A 23,117-nucleotide genomic window follows, 5' to 3' on the forward strand; every position below is an offset into this window, starting at 1 on the left:
TTTCCTTTATCATTATTATTATTGGTGGTAGCAGTAGTGATTTGTGTTACACCTTAGTTACTGAACTGTTCTTATCTCAACTCGTGGGGAGTTGCATTCTTTTCGATTCTTCTCTCCATCCCTCTGGGAGTAGGGGGGAGGGAAAGAAGGGGGGGAGTGAGAGAGAGACTGTGTGGTTGATAAGCCAGAGTTTAAATCATGACACTCTGGAAGTGTAACTATAGCTGGAAATTTTCCAGTATTTGCTGCTGGTGAAGGAATTGTGAGAGGTCTAGTGAGAGGTGTCCCTCCCTGTGGCAGGGGGCTGGAACTGGATGGGCTTTAAGATCTCTTTCAACTCAAACCAGTCTGGGATTCTATGGCAATTCTAATTCAGAAGGTGTAGGTAGTGCAAAAATATGATGAGAGTTGCTGTGTCAGATGTAAGTAGCAAGGTAATAATGCAGTGAACTCTTCCACTACGTAATTGTTAATCTGGGAGTTGAACTGAGCAGCAGTGTATTTGCCAAGTTGTGCCTCTTGATCCCACAGTAATTTTACTTGGTGCTGGCTTTTCACGTACCCATGTGTACAAATGCATGAAGGGGAAGTGAGATACTTGTGTCGTACTGCTAGGGGTAGTTCTTAACAATTATAACATAATTATGGAAGGATTTTGAGGTGTTGGCTAGCTGCAGAAAGCTGAATAATTTATGAGGATTTATTTACAGATTACATCTTGTCTGTGAGAGTTGATTCTGGTTTGGAACATGATTGCTTGGATTATACTATAGAGATGCATGTTTTTCTTTGGAGGGCCTCCTGTGAGAACCTACAGATGTATAAAGCTCTGGTGCTCATTGTTTTAGTTTTCTGCGTACCAAGAAAAGGTTTGTTAGCAGGAGAGTTGGCGCTGCTGATAAAATGTGCAGAATAAGGCAGGACACCTGAACCAGTGCTGGAAACTTGTCTTGTGCAACGGTGCTGACATGCATTGTAAGTACTGATTACCTTTCTTAATGCAACATAATGAAATTCTGAACTTACCTATCTGGGTAGGCTTTAAAGGGGTGCAGCCCAGAAAGCCAGCTGAGTGCTGGGCTGCACCAAAAGTAGTGTGTCCAACAGGTCCCCTTCCACTCTGCTGTTGAGATGCCCCTGCAGTCCTGCATCCAGCTCTGGGGCAACAGCACAAGAGGGATGTTGAGGTGTTGGAACAAGTCCAGAGGAGGCTGTGGAGATTGCTGCGAGGGCTGGAGCAGCTCTGCTGTTGGAGCCAGGCTGAGAGAGCTGGGCTGGTTCAGCCTGGAGAAGGCTCCAGGGAGACCTTAGAGCAGATTCCAGTGCCAAAAGGGGGGCTACAAGAAACCTGGAGAGGGGTTTTGGACAAGGGCCTGTAGGGACAGGACAAGGGGGAATGGCTTTAACCTGGCAGAGGGGAGATTGAGATGAGATCTTGGGCAGAAGTTTTCCCCTATGAGGGTGCTGAGGTGCTGGCACAGGCTGCCCAGAGAAGCTGTGGCTGCACCATCCCCTGGCAAAACCACTCTCTGGGTCTTAAGTGTAAGCATATTTCTCCAGAGCAGCTGACTGAATACCTTAGTCCCATACCTGCAGTGTTCATATTGCAGTAACCCACCAAAGGCTTCTGAATGTATTTCTGTGTTCTGAATACATCCATGTATAAATCTGGATCACTTGTTTCACCCCACATCAAGGCAGAACGTGTGCACGCTCTTGCACACTGCAGACTGCGTTCAGCCTCTCTCTTTAGGCCCTGTTCTCATCACTGGTTTCCGCTTTAGACCTATGTGGTGCTTAAGAAATGAGAAGAGAAATTATCTTTGGTCCTGTTAGCACAGCTGTAATCTGGAATTTTCAATAGATCCTATAGATCAAAGGTTGCAGGATTTACTACTAATCTTTAAATTTTCACTGGTAAGGTAGTCTGTTACAGGTTGGGCCACCCAGAATAAATTAAGAACGGACCAAGATTTCCTGTTGCTTGTGTTAAAAGACTTAATTCTAGGCTGCTGCTTCAAATCTGACTTTTTTCCTAGTTCAGTCGTTGCCACTTAACAGTACAAGCACCTCATTATTTCATCTTGTTGGTTTGTCTGGGTCTTTTGGTACAGTTGGAGCTGTACTCCTCTGGCTCTCAGTGAGGACCAGTAGAGGCAGTGAAGTTGCCCATGCTGTTTTTTAGGAAATTAGTATATCTTTGTGTAAAGTGCCGCCTTATAACTGGAAATCCCAAGTGTTCCACTTCCTTAGCAGGCTCCCAAGGGTAAATGTGAAATCTGAGGCCTTTGGCAAGAGAGCAGTGCCTCAGCGAGCCGTGTGGGTACATCGTGATGCAGATGGCTGGCATTTCATTTTCTGCACGAGCCCTAAATTAGAAAGGGCTCCATAGTTTGTTATTCAGAAGGGTTTTCTTTAACTATCAGGTAGGAGATCAGAGAGCTATGTCTGCACAATTTATATGGGCTAGAAATAAACTATGCTGACAAGTAAGGACTAGCAGACGTGGCTTTGAGGCCGTTGGCCCTTGTGTACTTCAGTCCCGTTGATGGACTGGTGCTTACAGAAAATATTATGGGTCATAGAAGCCGTGGTCTGTGGCCTTGCTTGTTTTCTTGGTTGATAAAAACTGTTTCTCTCTGAGGTCAGTATATGAATCCCAGCATTCTTTCATCATCTTAAAGCACTTTGGACAGAAAATGTTAATTCTTGCCAAGACCAGTTCAGAAGAAAAAATATTTAAAATGGGATTAATTTGTAAAAAGCCTTTTTATACTCATATTTTTTTCATTTAATAAGAGAAGGTAAAAGACTTGATGAATACACTAGCAAAATTCCAGGTGATATATTTCATTGGAAGCTTGACCAAAATAGGGTTGAACTAGGCAGAATGTGAGGACCAGAAGGAAGAAAAAGTTGCATCTGACATTGTCTGTCAGAAATGAAATGTCCGAGTAGCATGAAGCAAAGGAACACTGCCACAGGACAGTACATTTAAGGTGTGGGGTTTTGTTATGTATCGCTTTTCACTTTCTTTATAAAAGTGCAAGTTATATGTGTTCCTAATTTATACTAACCTCTTCCCACAGGTTTTTCACTGTCTCCTCATCATTAGTTCCTTGTTCATGTTTTGGTTTTCTCTTACAGTGTATATAGCAGATCTCTCATAGCAGAATGGACATGTAACGTGTCCATAGAATGGGCCCTTCACTGCTTTGGAAAACTTTTATACTGCAAATACTGAAAGAAATCAGAGATTGTGTTCTTTTGGGGTTACACCAGTGATGTCAGTGGAAGTTAGAACGATGCCTTTAGATTTTAAGTGTATCTTTGGCAACACTAGGAAAGCTAATCTGTACCTAACGCTTCTTGAAGTGCTCAGAATTCCTTTTGAGTTGTGATCGGAAACAATTCCATGGTTCCCCTTTGTCGATCTTTTCCTGAAGATGTAAGAGCACCTGTCAAAGCTCTTGCCTGAGCTGGGAGTCTGCCTCTGCAGTCAGATGGTGCTGATGAAACCTGTCCCTGCACATATAAATAGTCTGAGTACAAACAAGCCCAGCCGTTTGCTTCATGACTTTGGCAGTCTGGTATTCCACCACCCTGCTCTGATGAGGTTTATTTGCCATCCTGTTCCTCCCTGTTTATGTGCATCTGAATGCTACACAATGTAAAAATACCTGACTATCCCACTCTCACTGGTCTGGGCTTTCTTTTTGATTGCATCTGAACCTATTTATCAGTTTACCTATGTTATTCTGCAAAATTGTGATAGCTGGAAGGTGTAAGTGTTAACTTGAGTGCTCACAGCATGCTTTAGGTCTTGTCTGTACTGGTGTATACAATATGCTAACGGTTATTGCCTTAACCACATTAAAATGCCATTGAGATTATTTTTTACAACACTGTGCTTGTGGGGTTTTGCTAAAAACATTTACATGACTTTTTTTTGTTTGTTTTGGTTTTCTTCTTTTTTTCCTTTTTTTTTTTTTTTTTTAATCCCAGTGCCTTTTAATCAGAAGGGAGATTTTTCAGTTCTTTAGAAGGCAGCTGAGGGTAAACCTCAAGTTCTGATTTAAAATAGCTATTTAGTTTACTAGAGATGAGAACTGAGAACTTCATGTCTTTTCCAAATGCTAAGTGACATTTTCTTATGATTAGGAACAGGTTTCTCCTCCACTGATTTATGCCTATATTAAGTAATGGGGTTTTTTTCCTTTGACTTCTTATGTGTTGATAACTAACTGTTAATTGGAATCACTTGTTTAACAATGAAGCACATGCTGAAAATTAGTATGTCCATGAAGCAGCCTATAGTTGAATTCAATGTGTTTTCTTTAAAGGGAATCATAAAGTTCTTTTTAAATGTTACCAGTGAGTTTTGTTTGATTTACTGAGAATTTAATGTTTTCACTGTTAAGAAATAGTTTAAAATTTTTAGGAGCAGTTCTGACCATGCATAAATCACCACTTCAGACGTAATCCTGGGACTGAATCTTTGTCTCAGCAGTGCAGTTATTACCCTTCAGAGTAATAGGTGAAGTAATAACACTTACTTCACTTGCTCAGGAGCCAGCATACTAGGTGGGTCCTCAGTTCCCCATGGCAACTCCATCATCCAGCCCTGGGAGGGCATGGTCAATATACACATAAATTTAGTTAATAAGTCATTTTAAAGCTCTGTTTTTCCTAGATATGGAAGCACTTAACAATAGCCGTTCTGAAGCTGACTTGGAATGAGTGACCTTCCTCCAGAAAGGTCTTTGTTCAGTGGGCATTTTTGTTAGTGCGTCAGTGCTGAATCAGACTTGTTAGCAAAGATGGAAATGAGGCAGAGTAGATCCTGGTACAGCAGTAATCCCATGGTGGTATCTTGGGGAGCAAAGGTTGTACATAGCAGATTTAGTGATGCATAGTCATGTTTTCCATTGATTTCTCTTTTGGGTCAGCCAGGCCAGGGTATTGAATAATGGCTTCAAGGCATCTAGGACTAAAATTTTCTTGCTTTGTCTGGTAAGGATGATTAGGAATTTTATTTGTAGCACAAAGTAGCTACCTCCCAACACCTACAGTGCAAGTTTCAATGGGTTGGTTTGGGGGGGGGGGTTGGTTTTTGTGTGGGTTTTTTTTTTTTCTTGGTTGGTTTTGGCATTGTTTCTTTTTCTGTTCATTTTAATTTTTACCTGGACTGTTAATTTTGCTCTGTGTATGTGTATCTATTATGTGTATAAACTGATACACCAAAGGTGTCAGGCATATAAGAACAGTATGACAGGTAGGAAAGCTCTTTCTACATGCTTGGTTTTGTTGACTTTGGTGTTACTGTGCCTAAGAAAATTGTGGAAACAAGTAGAAGCAGTATTGTGGCAACAATACTGAAAGTAGTAGCAGGACCAATAGTAATATTGCCTTACTTCTGCTAAACAATAAGCAGTTTATCAACACCTGTCTGAGAGTCCTGGCTCTAACTTTCCCTTTGGAATAGCACTGTCATAGAATTTAAATGTGCAAGTGCAGATGATTTTCTAGTTTTAGTAGAAAAATTAAAATTTTGATCCCTAAAAATATCTGTCCAGTTGTGACCTGGCTTTGTAAGCACCTAATATGGTAACATTTTTACTGGTAGAAACACATCTACCAAGGTGCACTGTACTTGGTGCAGACAAATCAGGATGATAGAAGTTCAAATGAAGGAAAACTGAAATGCCTTCTCATGCGCTTGACGAGCCTTTTTCTTCCCACCTGGCTGCAGACCCCGGCTTACTGATGATGCTGAAGTGGCAAAGATCAGTCTCTGCCAGGAAAGTTACTGGTTAGGTGCAATTAAAGATGCACCTCGTGTATTGACCTCACCGAGTGTCAGCCCCAGTATTAGAGTCCCCATCTCTCCCTACTGGAGATGGCAGGGGTGTGGTGAGTTTCTGTGATGCTGAGGGCATCTGCTCTGTAAAGGACCAGGATCCTTGCCTGGCTTCAGTATGTTGTTGATTACATCTCACATCTTTAAGGCCAGGCTGGACAGGGCTTGGAAAGGAAGTGGAAGGGACATAGTAGAAGGTGTCCCTGCTTATGGCAGGGTGTCTCTTCCAACACTAAGCGTTCCATGATTCTATGCCTGAGCATTCCTGGCTGTGCCTGTGGTGGTGGTTAAAAAGCTGAGTAGTTTTTCATGGGTCTTCAAGGACGAGTAGCACAGTTCATATGGTTGAAGTCCCTTCTGCCCAAGCAGGACAGACCTCTCTGTGCTGTTTTAGAAGAACAGAACCTGGCCTGTGGTGTCCTTCAGAGTGTGCTTTCCTTCCATAAAGTGTACTCATAATTAAGTCAAATGAGCAGTCCTGTGGTTGGCCCCGTATCCTGGCCCTTCTTTTTGCCTAGTTGAGGCATAAGTATTGTGACCAGGACATGGCTTATGATGGGTTGGAGTTCCCAGAGAATGTGCAGCTCAGTTTTGGTGCAGAGGGGTACATCACTAGTCCTGGATACCTCACTTGTTCTGTGGCATCATCAACTCATGCCACTTACCTTGCCCCAGCAATCAGTTAAATAGGGAGACCTTGATTTACAAGGTCACAGTGCCTTTTTTGCGGCAGCACTATGTACATCGCTGGTATTTGATGAGATTGTAGAAATGAAATGGTCAAAATAATCAGGATTTATTTTGTGCTGCGTGTTTTCTTGCAGGTGTCTTGAGTTGTAAAGTCTGGATAGCCATTGTAGTTATCGAAGAGAAGTGTTAGGAAAGCCTCACATGTGGTCTCAAATCAATTTTTCTGTATTTGTTCCGTAAGTTGCAGATACAGCAGTTGAAAAATGGAGTATGTCAGCATATAGACCACTAAAGATTTTTGTCTTTTATCGTGGAATGAATAGGAAAGTTTTGAAGGACAACTTTTTGATTCCTGAAATATTAATAATAGTAAAACACTTCTTTTAAGCAGTGGCTCCAGATGGGGAGTTCAGTTCCTTTTATCTTTTCACAAAATGTCAGTTAGGCCATGTAGAAATAAAGTGATTCAGGCACAAAGACCAAAATTAAACTAATGTAGAAAGACTAATCATTTCCTTACGCAGGAGGCCATTTTTCATGCTTCTTATAGAAATCATAAGATTGCACTAACAAAAGGACCTTTTTTTGTGGGATAAACTATTTATATTTTAAGAGGCAAAAGTGGTCTTGATTGTATTCTCCAGTCTTCAGTTCTGGATGTTGGTTTCTGTGAGCTGTTTTGGATTACTGCTGATGTGATCATTTGGGTCTGTAATTGGAATGGAAATGCTCTGTAATTCTTAGGGGTGGCATGCTGAAAGTTTATGAGTAGGCTGCCCTGCGGTAGGGTGTAGTTTAGGACAGTATGTTAATACTGCAAATTATAGGCTGTGTGAAGGTTCCTTATTTCCAATAAAGTGAAAACTCCCAAGACACACATGTTTAAGGAGTTACAAATAGCTGCGTGCACAACTGTAAGGCAGTTGGAGTTGACAGTTATACTGGGAAAAAGGCATTTCTGTCAGCTAGAATATGGGCATGCCTGTGAAAGGGCAGTGATTTGAATAAATATTCAAGGAAACAATTTTAATGAGTTTTGATAGTCATAATCTTGTTCTGTAGTTAATTTTGAACAAAAAAAAATTGCCAGGACTGACTGCAATTTGTACAGATTCTGTATTGAAGGGCCTCTTATGGTTAGTACATGTCCTTATTTGTTCTTGGTGTGCAGATGTTTCTATCTCTTCACATACAGTAAAGTGTGTAGTGTTGAAGAACAACATATGATGGTTTTATCAGAATATTATTGGTTTATTCCCATCTCCAAATGCAGAGTTGTCATTTCTTGAAAAATTTGAAAGTCGCTTTGCTTGCTAGCAGAAACTGTTATGGTCTTCCCTGCTGCTGGTGTGGGTAAGTGGTATACGTGTTTGTGTTGCAGAAAAAGGTGCCTGGACAAAAAGGTGAATTTTAGTTTTTAAAGAGGAACCTGCTTCATGCTGTCTGTGTAGGTCACAGTCTGTGGTTTCCAGGGCTTATTCTTTTGTTGGATGTAGTGATTGTGTTGTGAAGGAGAGAATTACTAAATAGGTTCATGTTAAAAGTGGGGTTTACTTCTGGTTCTTACTGAAGTGTTTTTTCCTTTTAAAGATGAGCTTGTGATTCTCACCAAGTTCAAGCCATCACCATCAGAAGGTATTGTACTAACCAGCATTAAGCCTTTTCTTCCCTTTTGTATGTGTCCGCATTTTTCTTCTGCTGAGAGACTCTTGGTAACCAGACTTAAGTTTATGTGGGTCACTGATGTCATGTACGAGCCAGGCTTTCTGCCGTGTGATTTGCAAGTTAATTCTTAGCTATCTGTGGACAGAACCAGTTGGACATCTCTGTTCTGGGTGCTTGTTGCAGTTTTGGGTTGGAGCTCTTTCACACTTTCCTACATGACTTGGACATGTGTTTCATTTACTGCTCCTATTCAGGAACTTGTGAATGTATTAAGTATGTTGTACTTCTCAGTTAATGTTTTGCATTCTCTTTCTGCCTTCTTGTGTGCTGCTCTAGGGTTATTCAGTTTTATTTCCTGGATTACAGATATGAAAAGGATTTAATTCCACAGATACGTAAGTATTTGTGGAATCAGCTGTGTTACTGGGAGAGCATTTAAAAAATTGAATCACAAATTGGTTTGGGCTGGAAGGGACCTTAAAGCTCATACAGTTCCAGCCCCCTGCCATGGGCAGGGATACCTTCGACTAGACCAGGTCACTCCAAGCCCCATCCAGCCTGGCCTTGAACACTGCCAGGGATGGGGCAGCCACAAGAAAATGTAGAATTCTGGATTGTGCTTGTTTCTGAGGTTAAACTTTGACAACTAAAGAAAGGAAAATCCAGGTCTGTTGTTGCAGGCTGTGGAATCAGTTCAAATGCTCTCAGCAGCACAAGGCAAACTGAACGTTGCTGCTCCAGGGACAAGGTGCCAGGCTGTGTCTGCTGCAGATGGTCAAGCAACAAAACATTTGGGCTTTCTGCTCATAGGTGCTAGGCTAACTCCATCTGGTGAAAGCAGCAGCAGTCTCCTGGTTCCCAGGGCTGTAGGTGAGCAGGCAGCAGAGTGGGATGAAGATGATCCCTAGCTTTGGTCCAGCAGGGGTCTGCTGTCCTGAGTGGCTGCAGGGCTTGCATAAGCTTAGAGCCAGCCCTGTAGGAAGGTGTGGAGCCTCTCCTTGAGAACATTATTGCAGAAACAGTTTCTTACAAAAGTTAATCTGAATAATTTGATAGTTGTTTTTTTGGGTCAAGACTTCCATGTTGTTAGTATAATGTTCTCTCGTTATGTGCCATTTGTGTCTCTTGCCTGCTGAATGTGCTGTGCTGGAAGGTGAACTGAATTCAGTTCTGTCCCTTTAAACCTTCACTGTGTTCGGTGTTCTGTTTTACAGCATAGTCCCTGTAGCATTTATGATATATTTAGGTAGGAAGAATGATCCCAAGTTAATTATCTTCACACTGACTTTTTAGAGGTGACTTAATCTGATCCTCACATGTATCAGCATGTGGAAACACCTTTCTGCAAGTGCATAAGTAAACCTGAAGTGTTCAACTTGCATCTACTAATACAAATTTTGGAGGCATAGTTTGCTTTAGCAGATGTGCGACAACCTCAAATGTCTTTAACATTCAGAAACTTCTTCATTATATGTTATATACTATTATATACCATTACCCTGTTTCTGATCACATCATATGGACAGTTATAAATTACTGAGACCATTTTCTGTAAGTGAACTTAAGCAAAAATTGTAGGAAATAAAATGTTGTCAAACTGTACGTAGGTAGCTTATTACAGATTTTTCAAAGAACCAGTTTATATTCTGCATGGATACAGTTTTGATAGCAAATATTTGCAGGTTATAAAAATAAAAGAAGTAGGTTTGGTTTATTGATAGGACTAATTAGCCATAGTTGACAGTGGTCCAGTCTAAGGTGTGCCAGTCAGTGTGTTCAATCTAAGCTATACCCAGCAATACTTCCTTGATGGAGAAAGGATTGTGATGAATCCTGGTTTTGGAAGGAAGAGGCACCATTCTTAGGTGTTCTAGAATGTGCTAAGCTGTTTTCCAAACTGCTTGTCCTTTTCCATTGGGGTTGTAGTTATTTAGATGCCTGATTTAGGAGGCTGGTCTGTCTAATCAGCACAGAGATTGTTCTTTACAAAAACTTCTTGCAGCAGGAGCCTGCAGCAGGAGCCTATCTTGTGGGCTCTGAATTGCTATCCAAAGGAAACTGGTGATAGAGTAGGTCCAGAGCCCCAAACCCAGCCAATATCTCAGTATGATTTAGGGATCTGAAGATACTCAATGTAGTTTTTCCCTACAATGTTAAATAAGTGTCCTTGCCCAGCTGACTATACTTGTTATTTTAAAGTTCAATGCTATTGTTAAAATAAAGGTAGGAGGTTTCGGGAGTTCATTGTTGGGTTTTTTTTTAAACAACAAGAAGCCAAGTAAAGTTGTTATTACTGTTCTTGATCCTGTTGTGTCTCTTTTATGTGGGCATTGGTAATCCTGGGTTATGCATCGTTAATCCCTTAGCAACAATAAAACTATTCAATTTCTAACAAGCAACTCCAGAGATAACTGAACTTTCATAACTGAGGCAGTAAAGATCTGGGGGCAAGGCCATCATAGGCAGTAACCCAACAGATACTGGAGACAAGGAAGACAGGGGTTTTCTGTCACAGTTAAAAATAAGTTTATGTGATTGCAAGGTTATAACCATGTAGTAAAGACTGAGTACAATGAAGGGGAAAAAATGCTGTGAGACACAAAGAACTATTCTGTCTGTATTTTCTGCTATAAGATCTTCTGGTTTTGTGTAGCTGAGTATTATTTTCCAGCTTTTGCTTGTTTGTAGTTCCATGTCTGCAAGGTTCATGTCATTTTCAGATACAAAAATACTTGAAAATAAGTAATGTATATGAATCTTATCTTTCTTTCAATGTCCATAGGGGAAGAATGCAATGGACCTTTATGTGAAACTATTTCAACTGCAGGATCAGAAGTCCCTAGCAGCTCTGAGGTAAAGTAGAATATTGATGTTGTTAACATACTGCTGGTAGGAAGAGAGAGGGACAGTTGCTGTGAAAGAGAGAATTAGTTCTACAAATTACATTCCTTATAGATTGTTTTATACTTCCCCTTTATCCATGTAAGCTTTTTCTTTCTATAGTTTTTTTTTAAGGAGCAAACCCACAAATGTCACGCTGATGCACACTGAGTGTTTTAAGAAGCTTATCAGTGTTAGTCCTACAACACAGCAGTGGTAGAAAACAGTATGGGCTTAACAGTGTTTCCAGTATCAGTCTTGAACTGAGAATCCTGTGGTCATTTAATGTTCTGGCAGATGGAAAAAAATGCTTCTTCACAAACCTACCACTTTGTTTTATGCTGTGTGTTACGTTGCTGGATTGACAGGGAAATAGAAGCACCCTTGCATTCCTCTGATCTAGGAACTGCTTGACAGTGCAGCAAGACTTAAGAAAATGAAGATTTGAGTTACAAGAATACCTGTTCCCTGGAACTTGTGCAATACAAAAAACATCACCAGCTATTCATTTTTTTCACAATACCTCACTGCTTAATATCTACAGTCCACAATATCTTAAATAAGTAGCAGTGTGTGGTTACTATTTAGGGAAGAAACAGATTTAGAAGCAATATAGACAATGTGTTCTTGAAATCTGTATTTTATTTTAATTTGTATTGTCCGATTTCTTTATTACGGTTGTTGTGCTTAGAGGAAGACAGGAAGAGTTTTAGGTAGGAAAAAGAATAGTTGCTCTGTTGGATTAGAGACTGATACAGGCCAAGAGCACTCAACAGAAATTGGCTGTTGAACTGAACATTGGAAAACTGAGCTGTTCTGCTGAATTTGTTCTCACCTGTCTGCAAGAGGCAAACTTGGATATGGTCACGTGAACACAGAAGTGCTTCCTAGATTACAGATTTTTACTTTGCTAGCACATGCAACTCTATCATTTAGATGTTTTCATAAATCTGCCTGTTCCATCTTAAAAATTGCTAGTAAGTTCACCCTGCCGCTTTCTGAATCTATTATAGGAGTTGTAGTAATTTTGCTCTCCAGGAAAATGTTCAGTGAACATCCATATCAAATATTTCAGTGAACCCTGGTCATATGTAATCTCCAATTACAGCATATGAATCATCATACCATGATAAGTATCAGAGTCTAAAACTGATTCTGAGTTCCTTTTGAGTGTCTCAGTAGATGGAGATGACCTATTTTCCCAAAGCTTGAAGGAATTCGCTCCATGACTTAGAAATGTAAGAAAAGGAAGGAAGTGTGGGAGAAAGGGTGAAACACGTATTATTTATGTAGAAGCATGGGATTTTAACCTTGTTTTGTTCTAAGGGTGAAGGACTCATGATGAGGAGGGGAAGGAGGCTTTGATCTTGGGCACTTTCTTGTCTGGGAGGTGATCTCCTTATGAAAAATGTATGGTTACCCCCTCAAAAATTTCTCTTTGATAACTTCATGCTGCCTCATTTCTTCTTTTCTACTTATGCCTCTGCATTATGTAATTATTCGTCTTCATAATTTGTTCTTGGATATCACAAAGTATTGTCATATTAGCAATATTAGTCTGTAGTCGATGTGGTGACTTGGTAGGGGGTTGTTAATTCCCTGCCTCTAAGAAGAGACAGCTTATTTAGCTTTAGGTAGTTTGTTTCTCCAGATCACCTGGTTATCTGACATTTGTTTACATTTCAGTTAATACTTTTCTGTGCTTGGCGTTATCCTACACTATGTCCCCTAATACAGTCTCATCTCATTTTGGTTTCTATGCACTAGCCAGACATAAAGTTGCAGTTACTTTTATTCTTTGTGCCCACTTTCGCACTCTTATTAGTCACAAGAGTCTTGATGATTAGTGTCCTAGATAGTCAGGATACGTCTATCCTTAAAGTTTTTTCCATTATTTTATTCCAACAGTAAGACAGCCCTGAGATATATGTATTTTTTTCATTTAATTCTAATTTTTTATCATAACGTGTTGTCACAACAGGAAGAATTTCTTTTCTCTGAGTTCTAGGCTGCCTTTTATCATTCTTGATGCATTCCCATAGGAATTGAACAGGGTCATCTCTCACAGCATGAAAGTCAAGGCATGATTTCTCCTCTTTTCACCAAGACCCTTCCAAGCTCAGGTCAACATGTTTTGTGCTTGTGTCAGATAGCACATATCTCTATTTTGTGATTTCACTCTGGGGACAGGTTGATCATGTCCTTAATTCTGCTCATGCAGTTGGAAAATAGGAACACTTGGAAGTCTTAGAACAATTTAAATGAAGTATTCTGAAAACAGAAATGGAATTAATTAATAAAAAGACCATTGGGGAAGAGTGAAATGAATGTACATTCTGGTCACAACTGCTCTAGCTGTATTTTGTTTTAGAATAGAAGAAACATGAGTTCGAATCTCTGTATACTTCTGCTCAGCACTGGGGAGAATAAGCCAAGGCCTTATTGTTGATTTAGCAACAGAGGAGGGAAACAAAAGAAGTCTAGACAAAAATACAGTGAGAAAAGCAGGTTACCTATCCATAATTCAATGGTATTTTTCATTATTTGCCATCTATAAAGGAATACATCTTTTGGACGTAAGAACGTTGCAAGTAGAACAAAAAAGAAGGTGAAAAACATTCTGTAGCCAGAATATATACGGAAGTCCAGGGCTCAGAAAGCAACTGAATCTCCAGTCAAAGCTGCATTTTCTCCATCTTGATGATTTTGACTTTGTGCTCTAATTCACTTCTTCTTGGGTATTTTACCCTGGATTGTTCCTGGTTTTTTTCTTGTTTTGTTTTGGTGGTTGGTTATTTTTTGGTTTTTTTGGTTGGTTGATTGTTGGGTTTTTTTGTTTGATTATTTGGGTGAGTTTGTTTTGTTTTGATCTCCTGTTTGTAGTGTCTCCTTATTTTTCTTCTCTTTTTTAAACTCCCACAAAGACAAAAGAACCAAGATCACTTGGAGTTCAGCAGCTATTCATATTACAAGCTTTATAGCATAAAGAATTTCTAGATCCTTTGTCATGCAGGAAGGCAAGAAGATTTTTAGCAAACAGCTAAAAACCCTAACCCTTAACCCTTAACCCTAACCCTACTAACCGTACAAACCCAAACCCAACCCTAACCCTAACCAATAACCCTAACCACTAACCCTAACCCATAACCCCTACCCCTACCACTAAAGCTCTACTAACCCTAAACCAAACCCTAAGCCCTAAACCATAACCCTAACAGTAAAGCTCTACTAACCCTAACCCATAACAGCAACCCCTACCCTAACCATAAAGCTCTACTAAACCTAACCCAAACCCTAACGCTAACCCTAAGCCCAACCCCTAACCCTAACCCTAAAGCTCTACTAACCCTAACCCTAAACCAAAAACCCTAACCCTACCCTAACCCTAAAGCTCTACTAACCCAAACCCTCACGCTAACCCTAACCCAAACCCGCACCCTAACCCCAACTCCAAACCGAACCCTAACCCAAACCCTAACGCTAACCCAACCCCTACCCCAACCCTAAACCAACCCCTACCCCTACCCTAACCTAAAGCTCTACTACCCTAAACCTACAATAACACTAATGCTAAACCAACACCTGCCCTCACCCAAACCCCAACCCAAACCCTAACCCTAACACCCAAACACCCTAACCCAAGCCCTACCCGTAGCCCTAACCCTAAAGCTCTACTAACCCAAATCCTCACCCTAACCCAAACCCTCACCCTAACCCCAACCCCTAACCCAAACCCTAACACTAATGCTAACGCTAACCAAACCCCTACCCCAACCATAACCCAACCCCTACCCCTACCATAACCCTAAAACTCTAATAACCTAACCCTACAATAACGCTAACTCTAACCCAACCCCTGCCCTCACCCAACCCCAAACGCCTAACCCTAACCCTAGCCCAAACCCAACCCCTACACCAAACCCTAACCCAAACCCTAACCCCTACACCAACCCAACCCCTAACCCTAAAGCTCTACTAACCCCAAACGCAAACACCTAACCCTCCCAAACCCTAACCCCTACACCAACCCAACCCCTAACCCTAAAGCTCTACTAACCTTTAACCCTAACACCTAACCCTAACCCTAAAGCTCTACTAACCCCAACTCCCTACCCCAACACTAAAGCTCTACTAACCCAAACCCAAACCCTAATGAATGCAACCCTAAAGCTCTACTAACCCCAAACCCTAACCCTACCCCAACCCTAAAGCTCTGCTAACCCTAAAACCCTAACCCTAAAACCCAAACCCAAACCCTAACGAATGCAACCCTAAAGCTCTACTAACCCCAAACCCTAACCCTACCACAACCCTAAAGCCCTGCTAACCCTAAAACCCTAAACCTAAAACCCTAACCCTAAAACCCAAACCCACACCCTAACCCTAACCCAAACCCCCAAACCCTAACGAATGCAACCCTAAAGCTCTACTAACCCCAAACCCTAACCCAAACCCTAACCCCTACCCAACCCAAACCCCTAACCCTACCCTACCCCTAAAGCCCTACTAACCCTAACACTAATCAACACCCAAAACCTAACCCTACCCCTAACACTAACCCCAAATCCCCAAACCCTAACCAGTGCAACAATAAAGCTCTACTAACCCCAAACCCTAACACAAACCCTAACACAAACCCTAACCCCTACCCCAACCCTAAAGCTCTACTAACCCTAACACTAACGCAACCCCTAACCCAAGCCCTAACCCCTACCCCTACCCAAACCCCAACCCCTAACCCTAAAGATCTACTAACCCCTAACGCTAACCCTAAAGCTCTACTAACCCCAAACCCAAACCCTAACCCCTAACCATAAAGCTCTACTAACCCGTAATCCTGAACCCTAAGCCAAATCCTAACCCATAACCCTAACCCTAACCCCAAAGCTCTACTAACCCCCAACCCCTAACCTATAACCCCAACCCCTAAACCCTAACCCTAAACCCTAACTCTAAAGCTCTACTAACCCTAACCCTAACCCTAATTTTCAACAAAATAATGGAAATGGACCTCAGTGGTTTCTCTCCAGTAAAAGTACAATGAAAGTGAAAAACACTCATTTCTAATTTAAAAAAGATCATAGACAGAACTTGATGAAAATCGGATTTTGAGAAATGCACTTTCTGAAATGTTACAACTGTAAATGGATGACTGATGATCCAGGAGTGGAATGCAGTTAGCATTCTGCTGAAAGTTGATTTAATTCTATAGAGAACTGTCATATTTCCATAATGTGCTCACACTGTTTGGTTGCTGTGTTAAAACCTGTCAGTCATTTGTTTCCAGAAGCGAAGCAAGAGTGTGAGATATTACTGTGTAGCAGAATGAGATATTGCAGAACAGCTTAGGTATTGCAAGCCATTATTCATTCTAGTGAATCTCAAAATCCCTTGCTCAAGTCGTGTCCAGGACCCCAGACATCTTACGGATGTGTGCCTGTAGGGTAGCTGTTCTCTGCAGAGTCCTCTGCTGCTGGTTCTCCTGCCAACAGGATGATACTGGCCAGAGGACATTGCAGCACCCTGCAGGCCCACACGCAGGAAAATAATGAGCGCCCAGATCTCGTACAGTTAAAATCTGGGGAGGGCCTCACCAGGCATTGATCAGAACTGGAAGCTGGGAAGCCTTTGCTAGTCTCCTTAGGCATAACAGCCTCAATTAATTACTGGTACTGATTTGCCTTGTCTGTGCTGTACGATGAATAGTTTGTCTCCTTGCATTTGTTTTTGTTCGGTGTACATGGTATAATTTCATTCTGTATTGAAGAAATACCGAAGGGGTGTTGCATTTAATCGGAATGCAGGTGCAGCCAACTGTGCTATGTACATCTCCTCTCTTTGATATTAAAATAAGTACTGTTAAAAGTTCGTCTTCATCAGCTTGTAGATGGTATTCTGTGTTTAGACTTTATTTTTTCTAATGGAAATGCTGAGGAATACTGGACAGCTCTTATTAAAAGTTGTTATTGTTAATACATTAAAATAACATGGGCCATGTGGAAGTCAGTGGCATAGGCTGGAGACCCCGCTCATCTGAGGAAGTAGAGCTTTGTGTCAAGTTTTACAATCTAGACTGAAAATCCAGCTATCGCTCCGAATAGCTTTTACAACTTAAAGCAGCAGCTACACTGTTTCTTCTCAAATAGCTTTTTATTTTAAAGCCTCGTTTGCATCATTGCTAACAACATTATGTTTTTCCCATGATGCCACTGGCAGGGCCTAAACAGCACTGAGACTACTTTACTCATCCCTGAACATCAAGTGGTAAGCAGTAAGCAATATTCATGCTTCCTTGCATGAATCTGTGTGGTGTCTTCTATTAAAGTCCCTCACCAAAAAATTTTCCAGTTTCAAGGATGCCATCCTTACAAAAAAGAAATGTTTTTTTCCTAGCTTATAAAAAATGTGGTTTTAGCATTTATTCCTAGTGATGGCTTAAATGCTCAATTCCAGCAAATCAGAAGGATAATAGACAAAATTGGAAAGTTAAGATTGGTGGAGAAAACTGGAAAGTTTGCTTTGTTTATCATTGCTTTGGTTTGATGGGATGTAGGATATATTCTGACTCTGGTGTTATTAACAAATGTGGGATTCCTTTTTATTGGGGTAACCTGGAGGGCTCTGTGAGTCAGCATGATGCTTTCAAATGTTTGAAAGAGCAAGAAGCGAACACTGACAGCAGTTGAAATGTGTGGCCTCTCTTTTTCTTATTGCAGGCTCTAGTATGGAATGGCTCAAAATAGCCACTTCTAAAATTTACAGACAAGAGAATTTTGTTAATTGTCAAATAATCATAAAACTTGAAATAACTTTTTTTTTTTTTCATGGATAAAAAAGACACACATTCATTTAAGCTAACTGAGGAAGTACATGCTGAGGTGTTTTAAAACTGTCTGCTTGCTTACATTGGGCTCTGGTGTCTTTACATTAACTCATGCGCTCTCAGCATCCTTTTTATTTCCCTTTGTTGTATTCTTGTTTAATGTGTCCTTTTATCCAGAGAGGCTTTTTTTCTGTGCGTTTAAATTTGAGTGCAAATACCTTGGTGTCTTAAACTGCTTTGAAATGCATGTTTTCAAGCTCTCAGATTTTCATGTGGTTCAAAACTGTGGTAAAGGTGTAAAAAGAAGCTTGCAAGTTTTAGCTACCAGAAATATGTGGGCTTTTGTGTTTCTTGGAGTGGGAGAGGTTTGTATGCAGCTTTGTAGCCTGCATGAAGCATAACTGGAAATGGGGATGTGTGGTGTTGAGAGTGTTGTTAATACACTTCTTGCAAAGTGGGTAAGCGCTTGTGGATTTCTCCAAGGAAGAATATTGAAGAGAACATGATGCAGAGGGGAACTCTGGTGTAATGGGATCAGAATTTATTGTGCATAAACCAGGAATGTGCCTTTTTCGGTTTCAGTGGAGTGCCTGTATATCTGTATATGTTGTGTAAATGCATTTCCAGGAGCTTGTTGCTTTGGGAAATAAATTGTATCAAACAGTTATATATTAAGCATAGTGGCACTTAAATCAGCATGTGTTTCCTATAGCTGTGAGCGCATTTAATTCAGGGAAAAGGGGGATTACATACGTATTCTGTGTGAACTGAGGATCTACTTGAAGGTGATAACATTTTTTTTTAAGATACTGAATGTTTCCCACCCTTTCAATTAGGAGGCAAAGCTTGTATTTTGATTCAGCTTTCAAGCCTTTATATTTTCATCTGTTTCTGTAGTTTAAAAGTTTTCTGCAGTGGATTGTTAATTCATAAATCAACTAACTGCATTGTTAATGTAGTTATTTTGGTTTATGACATGTTCTGTGATTAAAAACTAATTTGCCTGTATGATTATCAAAGGTATGCAGTAAATAAATCTTTGGTTTGTGGATTGTATCTTGTAAGCAAGCAGAAGGTTGCAGATCTGTTTTATTTTAATTTCAGGCGGCTCTCTTGTCTAGTAATGTAGGACTATGATAATATAACTCCTAAATGTGCTGATGGGGATCATGTTAGTAACATCTCAGCATACCCATTAGTCATAGCCAGAGGTCTGACCCTGCTGTAACACCAATGAAGCTAATGGATTGGGTTTCTCCATCTCAGATTAGTGTTGAGTACTACTTTGCTACTGAGATTGCTGTTCTAAACCACCTTCCCACTCTGAGATACAAAAAGCAGAAGGGGAAGGCTGCTGAGGTCTGAACCTGCAGGCCCAGCTCTGTGAGGCTGGATGCTTGGGAAACCTTGAAGTCTGCAGAATTAGGTTTGGGAATGGTGTTTCTGAATGTATGCCCCTGAGAAATTCGCAGTTTTCTGACTATTAATATGAAAAATGCTGGTTTAAGCCAAGTTCCTCCGTCTTTAAGTATAGACATGGAGAGGGATAGGATGTTTAGTAGTAAGGTGTACTTGGAGGACACTCCGTTGTCTAGAGGGAGGAAGTTGTGCTAAGCAGCCTGTAAGGACATTAATTTTCTGTTAGGTGGATTACAAGAAATAGAAATCCTTCTGAGTCCTGTGAAAATATTCAGGATTCAATCATTCAGGTATAATCTGCAAAATATATTTGCTTTTCAGGTGCTGTGGTACCTTTAAATGTCAGCTGGCCGTGTGCCTTGGTGGCTGAGCAAGGCTGTGGACATGTCTGCCGCAGTCTCTATCCCTCAACTTCAATACAAAGTTGTTTCTCTGAAGCACTTTCTGTTAGTGTTTAGTGGTTGATGCCACATCCAGCAGCTCTCTTTACCCTCTCCAGTTCGTGGTGACTGGCTTGTTTGTTTTGGCCCTGCAGATGCATGTCAGAGCCATCTGTGGGAGCAAAGTGGCCAGGGTCTGGGTACTGAGTAAAAACTCTAGCAGGGCAGGAGAGCTCTGATGGATTTGGAAGTAGCGTGTGACCACCAGCCAGCATTTATGCACTTCACCCAAACCAATTTGGTTAGGACTGAACATGGGGTGTTACAGCCTTGCTTCGTTTTGAGCTGTGCTGTGTTTATTTCCATAAGGACAACTTGGTCTTCCCTGTAACTTAAGTTGGGATTTCCTACTGCATGGCTTCAGTTTTTGTCTAACGTGAGGATTGGAAGTCCAGGTACTTGGGAGGTTGTTTGTTGAACATGGTTCATTCAACATTTGGACCTCCAATGGATGTCTAGACAGAAGCTGATGATGATGGTGTAACTAGAAATATTAATATGCTATATATGTTATAATAAGTGTTCAAAGCTAGGCTGGACAGGGCTTGGAGCAACCTGGTCTAGTGGAAGGTGTCCCTGCCTGTGGCAGGGGGTTGGAACTGGATGAGCTTTAAGGTCCTTTCCAACCCAAACTGTTCTGATTCTATGAATACAATTCCATATGTACGCAGTAAGTTCATGCTTCTGTAGCCGTGTGAAAATAGCTCTTCATGGTGGATCGTTACAGCGTTTAGTTAGCACATCTGTCCACATATGAAGCCACTTAGTGCTTTTAGAGATAATGAGAGTATTAAAACTGGGAAGTTAGTACAAGAGAACAGGAGGGCAGTATTTGTTTTTGAACCAGTAGTTTTTGTGAACTTGCTTTATAGGTGACGGATTTATTTAACTTTCTGGAAGCGCTGGTAAAGGCTGAACCCTTGCAGTAACACCATTTCACAGATCATACAGTGACCTGGATTGGAAGGGACCTCTAGAGATCTCCTTGGCCAATTTCGTACTCAGGGCAGGGCTGACTTCAAACTTAGATCAGGTTGTTCAGTCAGGGCCTTGCTTGATCAAGCTGTGTGATCCCTGGGATAGAGTTTACATGGTCTTTCTGAGCAACCTGTTGTACCTGTTGCCATTCAACCACACTCTCGAATCCAGTAGGAATTTCCCTTGTTGCAGCTTGTGGCTCTTGCCTCTTGAGTTTTCACCATATGCCTTGGGGCTCCATCTCTTTTCTAATCCTCGTTGGGTATTATTCAATTTTTCAGAATCTTCTGATTGCTGTCTTTGCTGCGCTGGGATGTTTTAATTTGGTTACTTGTGTTCCAGAAGGTACACACCACAGAATATCTGCTCTGATGTTCCTTTAATAACTGCAGGCTGTCTAAGATCAATTAATTTAAATACAGTTCTGGAGCGAGCTATTAAGAAACGAGATCACAGAATCAACCACTTTGGAAAAGACCTTTAGGATCTTCAAGTCTAATTGTTCCCCCAGCACTGCCAAGACCACCACTAAGCCATGGCACTGATGGTCTCACCTACATAGTTTGTGAGCACTTCCAGGGACAGTCACTCCACCACTGCCCTGGGCAGCCTGTTCCAATGCCTGAACAATGAAGTAATTGTTCCTAATATCCAGTCTGAACTTCCCTTGAGATGTGCAAATCCATAATCTTTTATGATTCACTCATGCAACCAATGCAGATTACTAACGTGATATATTTTAAATCTCCAAGTGCACATGTATGCACAGAAGTGTCTGAGTATGCAAGACTGATCTTGTTCTGCTTGTGAAATCCAAATGCAGCAAAATGGAAAAGAGTAATTTATGGGTTTAGTAAGTAGGCTTGTCTCTATCCATGATGAATATCTGATGTACAGAAGGAGAGAAGTGTTGAGTATTCCCCTTCTGAAAGCAGATCCAGCAATGACTACAGCATTTTCTTAAACTGATAGTCAGACCTTTAATGACTGAGCGGGTTTCTGATATGTCTTACAAAATGAGTAAACTTTGATGGCACTAAAGATAAATTATTACTGCAGTTGGATGGAATAATCTAATTACAGCTGTGCTACCCAAAGAAACTGGGACACTCCTTTGACAGGAGCTTTTCTGAAGTAGATATTATTTATTGATTTATTTTTTCTTTCTGTATATGACTTTTATTAGTTCACTGGGACAACGTCTGTGCTCACACAATCTCTGTCTTTTTAAGTTAGTGGTTGGGGTGCTCTGTTTTTAGGCCAATTCCCAACATTGTAAATTGCTAGAAGGCACTTCAGGGTTTACCTGCTGTAATGCTGGATAATTACAGTACTGTCAAAGCTATGTTAATTTGACTAGGTTAACACCTAAACAGTTGCAGTTTGCATGTAGGCACAACTGTGTTTAAAAAACCCACAAACTGTAAGGACAAAATAGAATAGAAAAATGCTGTTCCTTTTCTTTGTCTGGATTTTACGATTTTATGAGCCTCTTAGTCTTGCATGATTCTCTACTGATTATAGAAGCAAAAGCATTTTCTGAGCTAGCTGTCTGATGTCAGTCTTAAAAAATAGTCTGAATGATCCACTGTAGGTATATCTCAAGAAGAAAATGACCAAAAAACCCCCAACAGAATCGCCAAGGAGAGAAGGCAAAGAGAGGATTGCGTCATATTCAGGAAATAATCTTTTAGCATTTTTGTGTTACTTTGATTTGCAACGCAGTGTTTTGAGCTGCCCAAAGGCTAGAATAGCTTCAGAAATACAGGTATTTTCCATAGTGCATAGATGGACTGAGTAGGCTACAACTGGTTTCAGCAGTTACCAGGGTGTCTTACAAAGATGCTTAAAGTTGTACAAGAATATGGAACAACAGGGATTATTATTATTATTGATGTTACTGTTATTGTCTATTGTTGTTGTTACTGAATTTGTTCCTATTTGAAAATAAATGCACGTCCTGTTGCGTGTACATATCATTGCTTGTAATTTTGGCAGTTCTGGAATTACACGATTGCCATTCATCTGTTTTTGCCCTAGTGGGTCAAACCTAATACAGGCATTACAGAAACATGCATGCACTATTTATTAGGTAGTTCTTGTTTTGTTACCTTTGCATTACATTCAAAGAAAGAAACTTTGTTGGGTTTGGTGTTGTTTTTGTTTTGTTTTTTTTTTTTTAACTTATTTGAATATCCCAGTGATGGCAGTTAGCATTATAGCAGTCACTACTTTAAAACAGCCAAGTTTAGTCCCAAAAAGGATGCCAGCACAGCTTAGCCCTTACTAAAAAAGATATTAATAGTCATGTTTGTGGATGCTTGTGTTTTTCTACTAGTTGGAGGCTTTTCCTGGCTTTTAT

At 40.6% G+C, this 23,117-nt stretch overlaps 1 protein-coding gene across 8 annotated transcripts in view; it reads left to right on the forward strand.

Annotated features, from left to right (window-relative positions):
* The window catches only part of ANO5 (anoctamin 5), a 62,853-nt gene that overhangs the window by 4,743 nt on the left and 34,993 nt on the right, over positions 1-23,117 (forward strand). For 2 of the 8 annotated variants that reach the window (XM_061355027.1, XM_061355028.1), the window contains exons 2-4: positions 8,141-8,185; positions 10,998-11,068; positions 17,312-17,359. In XM_061355027.1, the coding sequence (XP_061211011.1) occupies positions 8,141-8,185; positions 10,998-11,068; positions 17,312-17,359 (164 nt within the window). The remainder of the gene's footprint in view (positions 1-8,140; positions 8,186-10,997; positions 11,069-17,311; positions 17,360-23,117) is intronic. The other 6 variants (XM_061355029.1, XM_061355031.1, XM_061355030.1 and 3 more) reach the window with 3 other exon arrangements.

Source organism: Neopsephotus bourkii, unplaced genomic scaffold, assembly GCF_033783945.1.
Source record: "Neopsephotus bourkii isolate Nb327-2 ecotype Australia unplaced genomic scaffold, CSIRO-AGI_Nbou_v1 NB_768, whole genome shotgun sequence".
NCBI lineage: Eukaryota > Metazoa > Chordata > Aves > Psittaciformes > Psittacidae > Neopsephotus > Neopsephotus bourkii.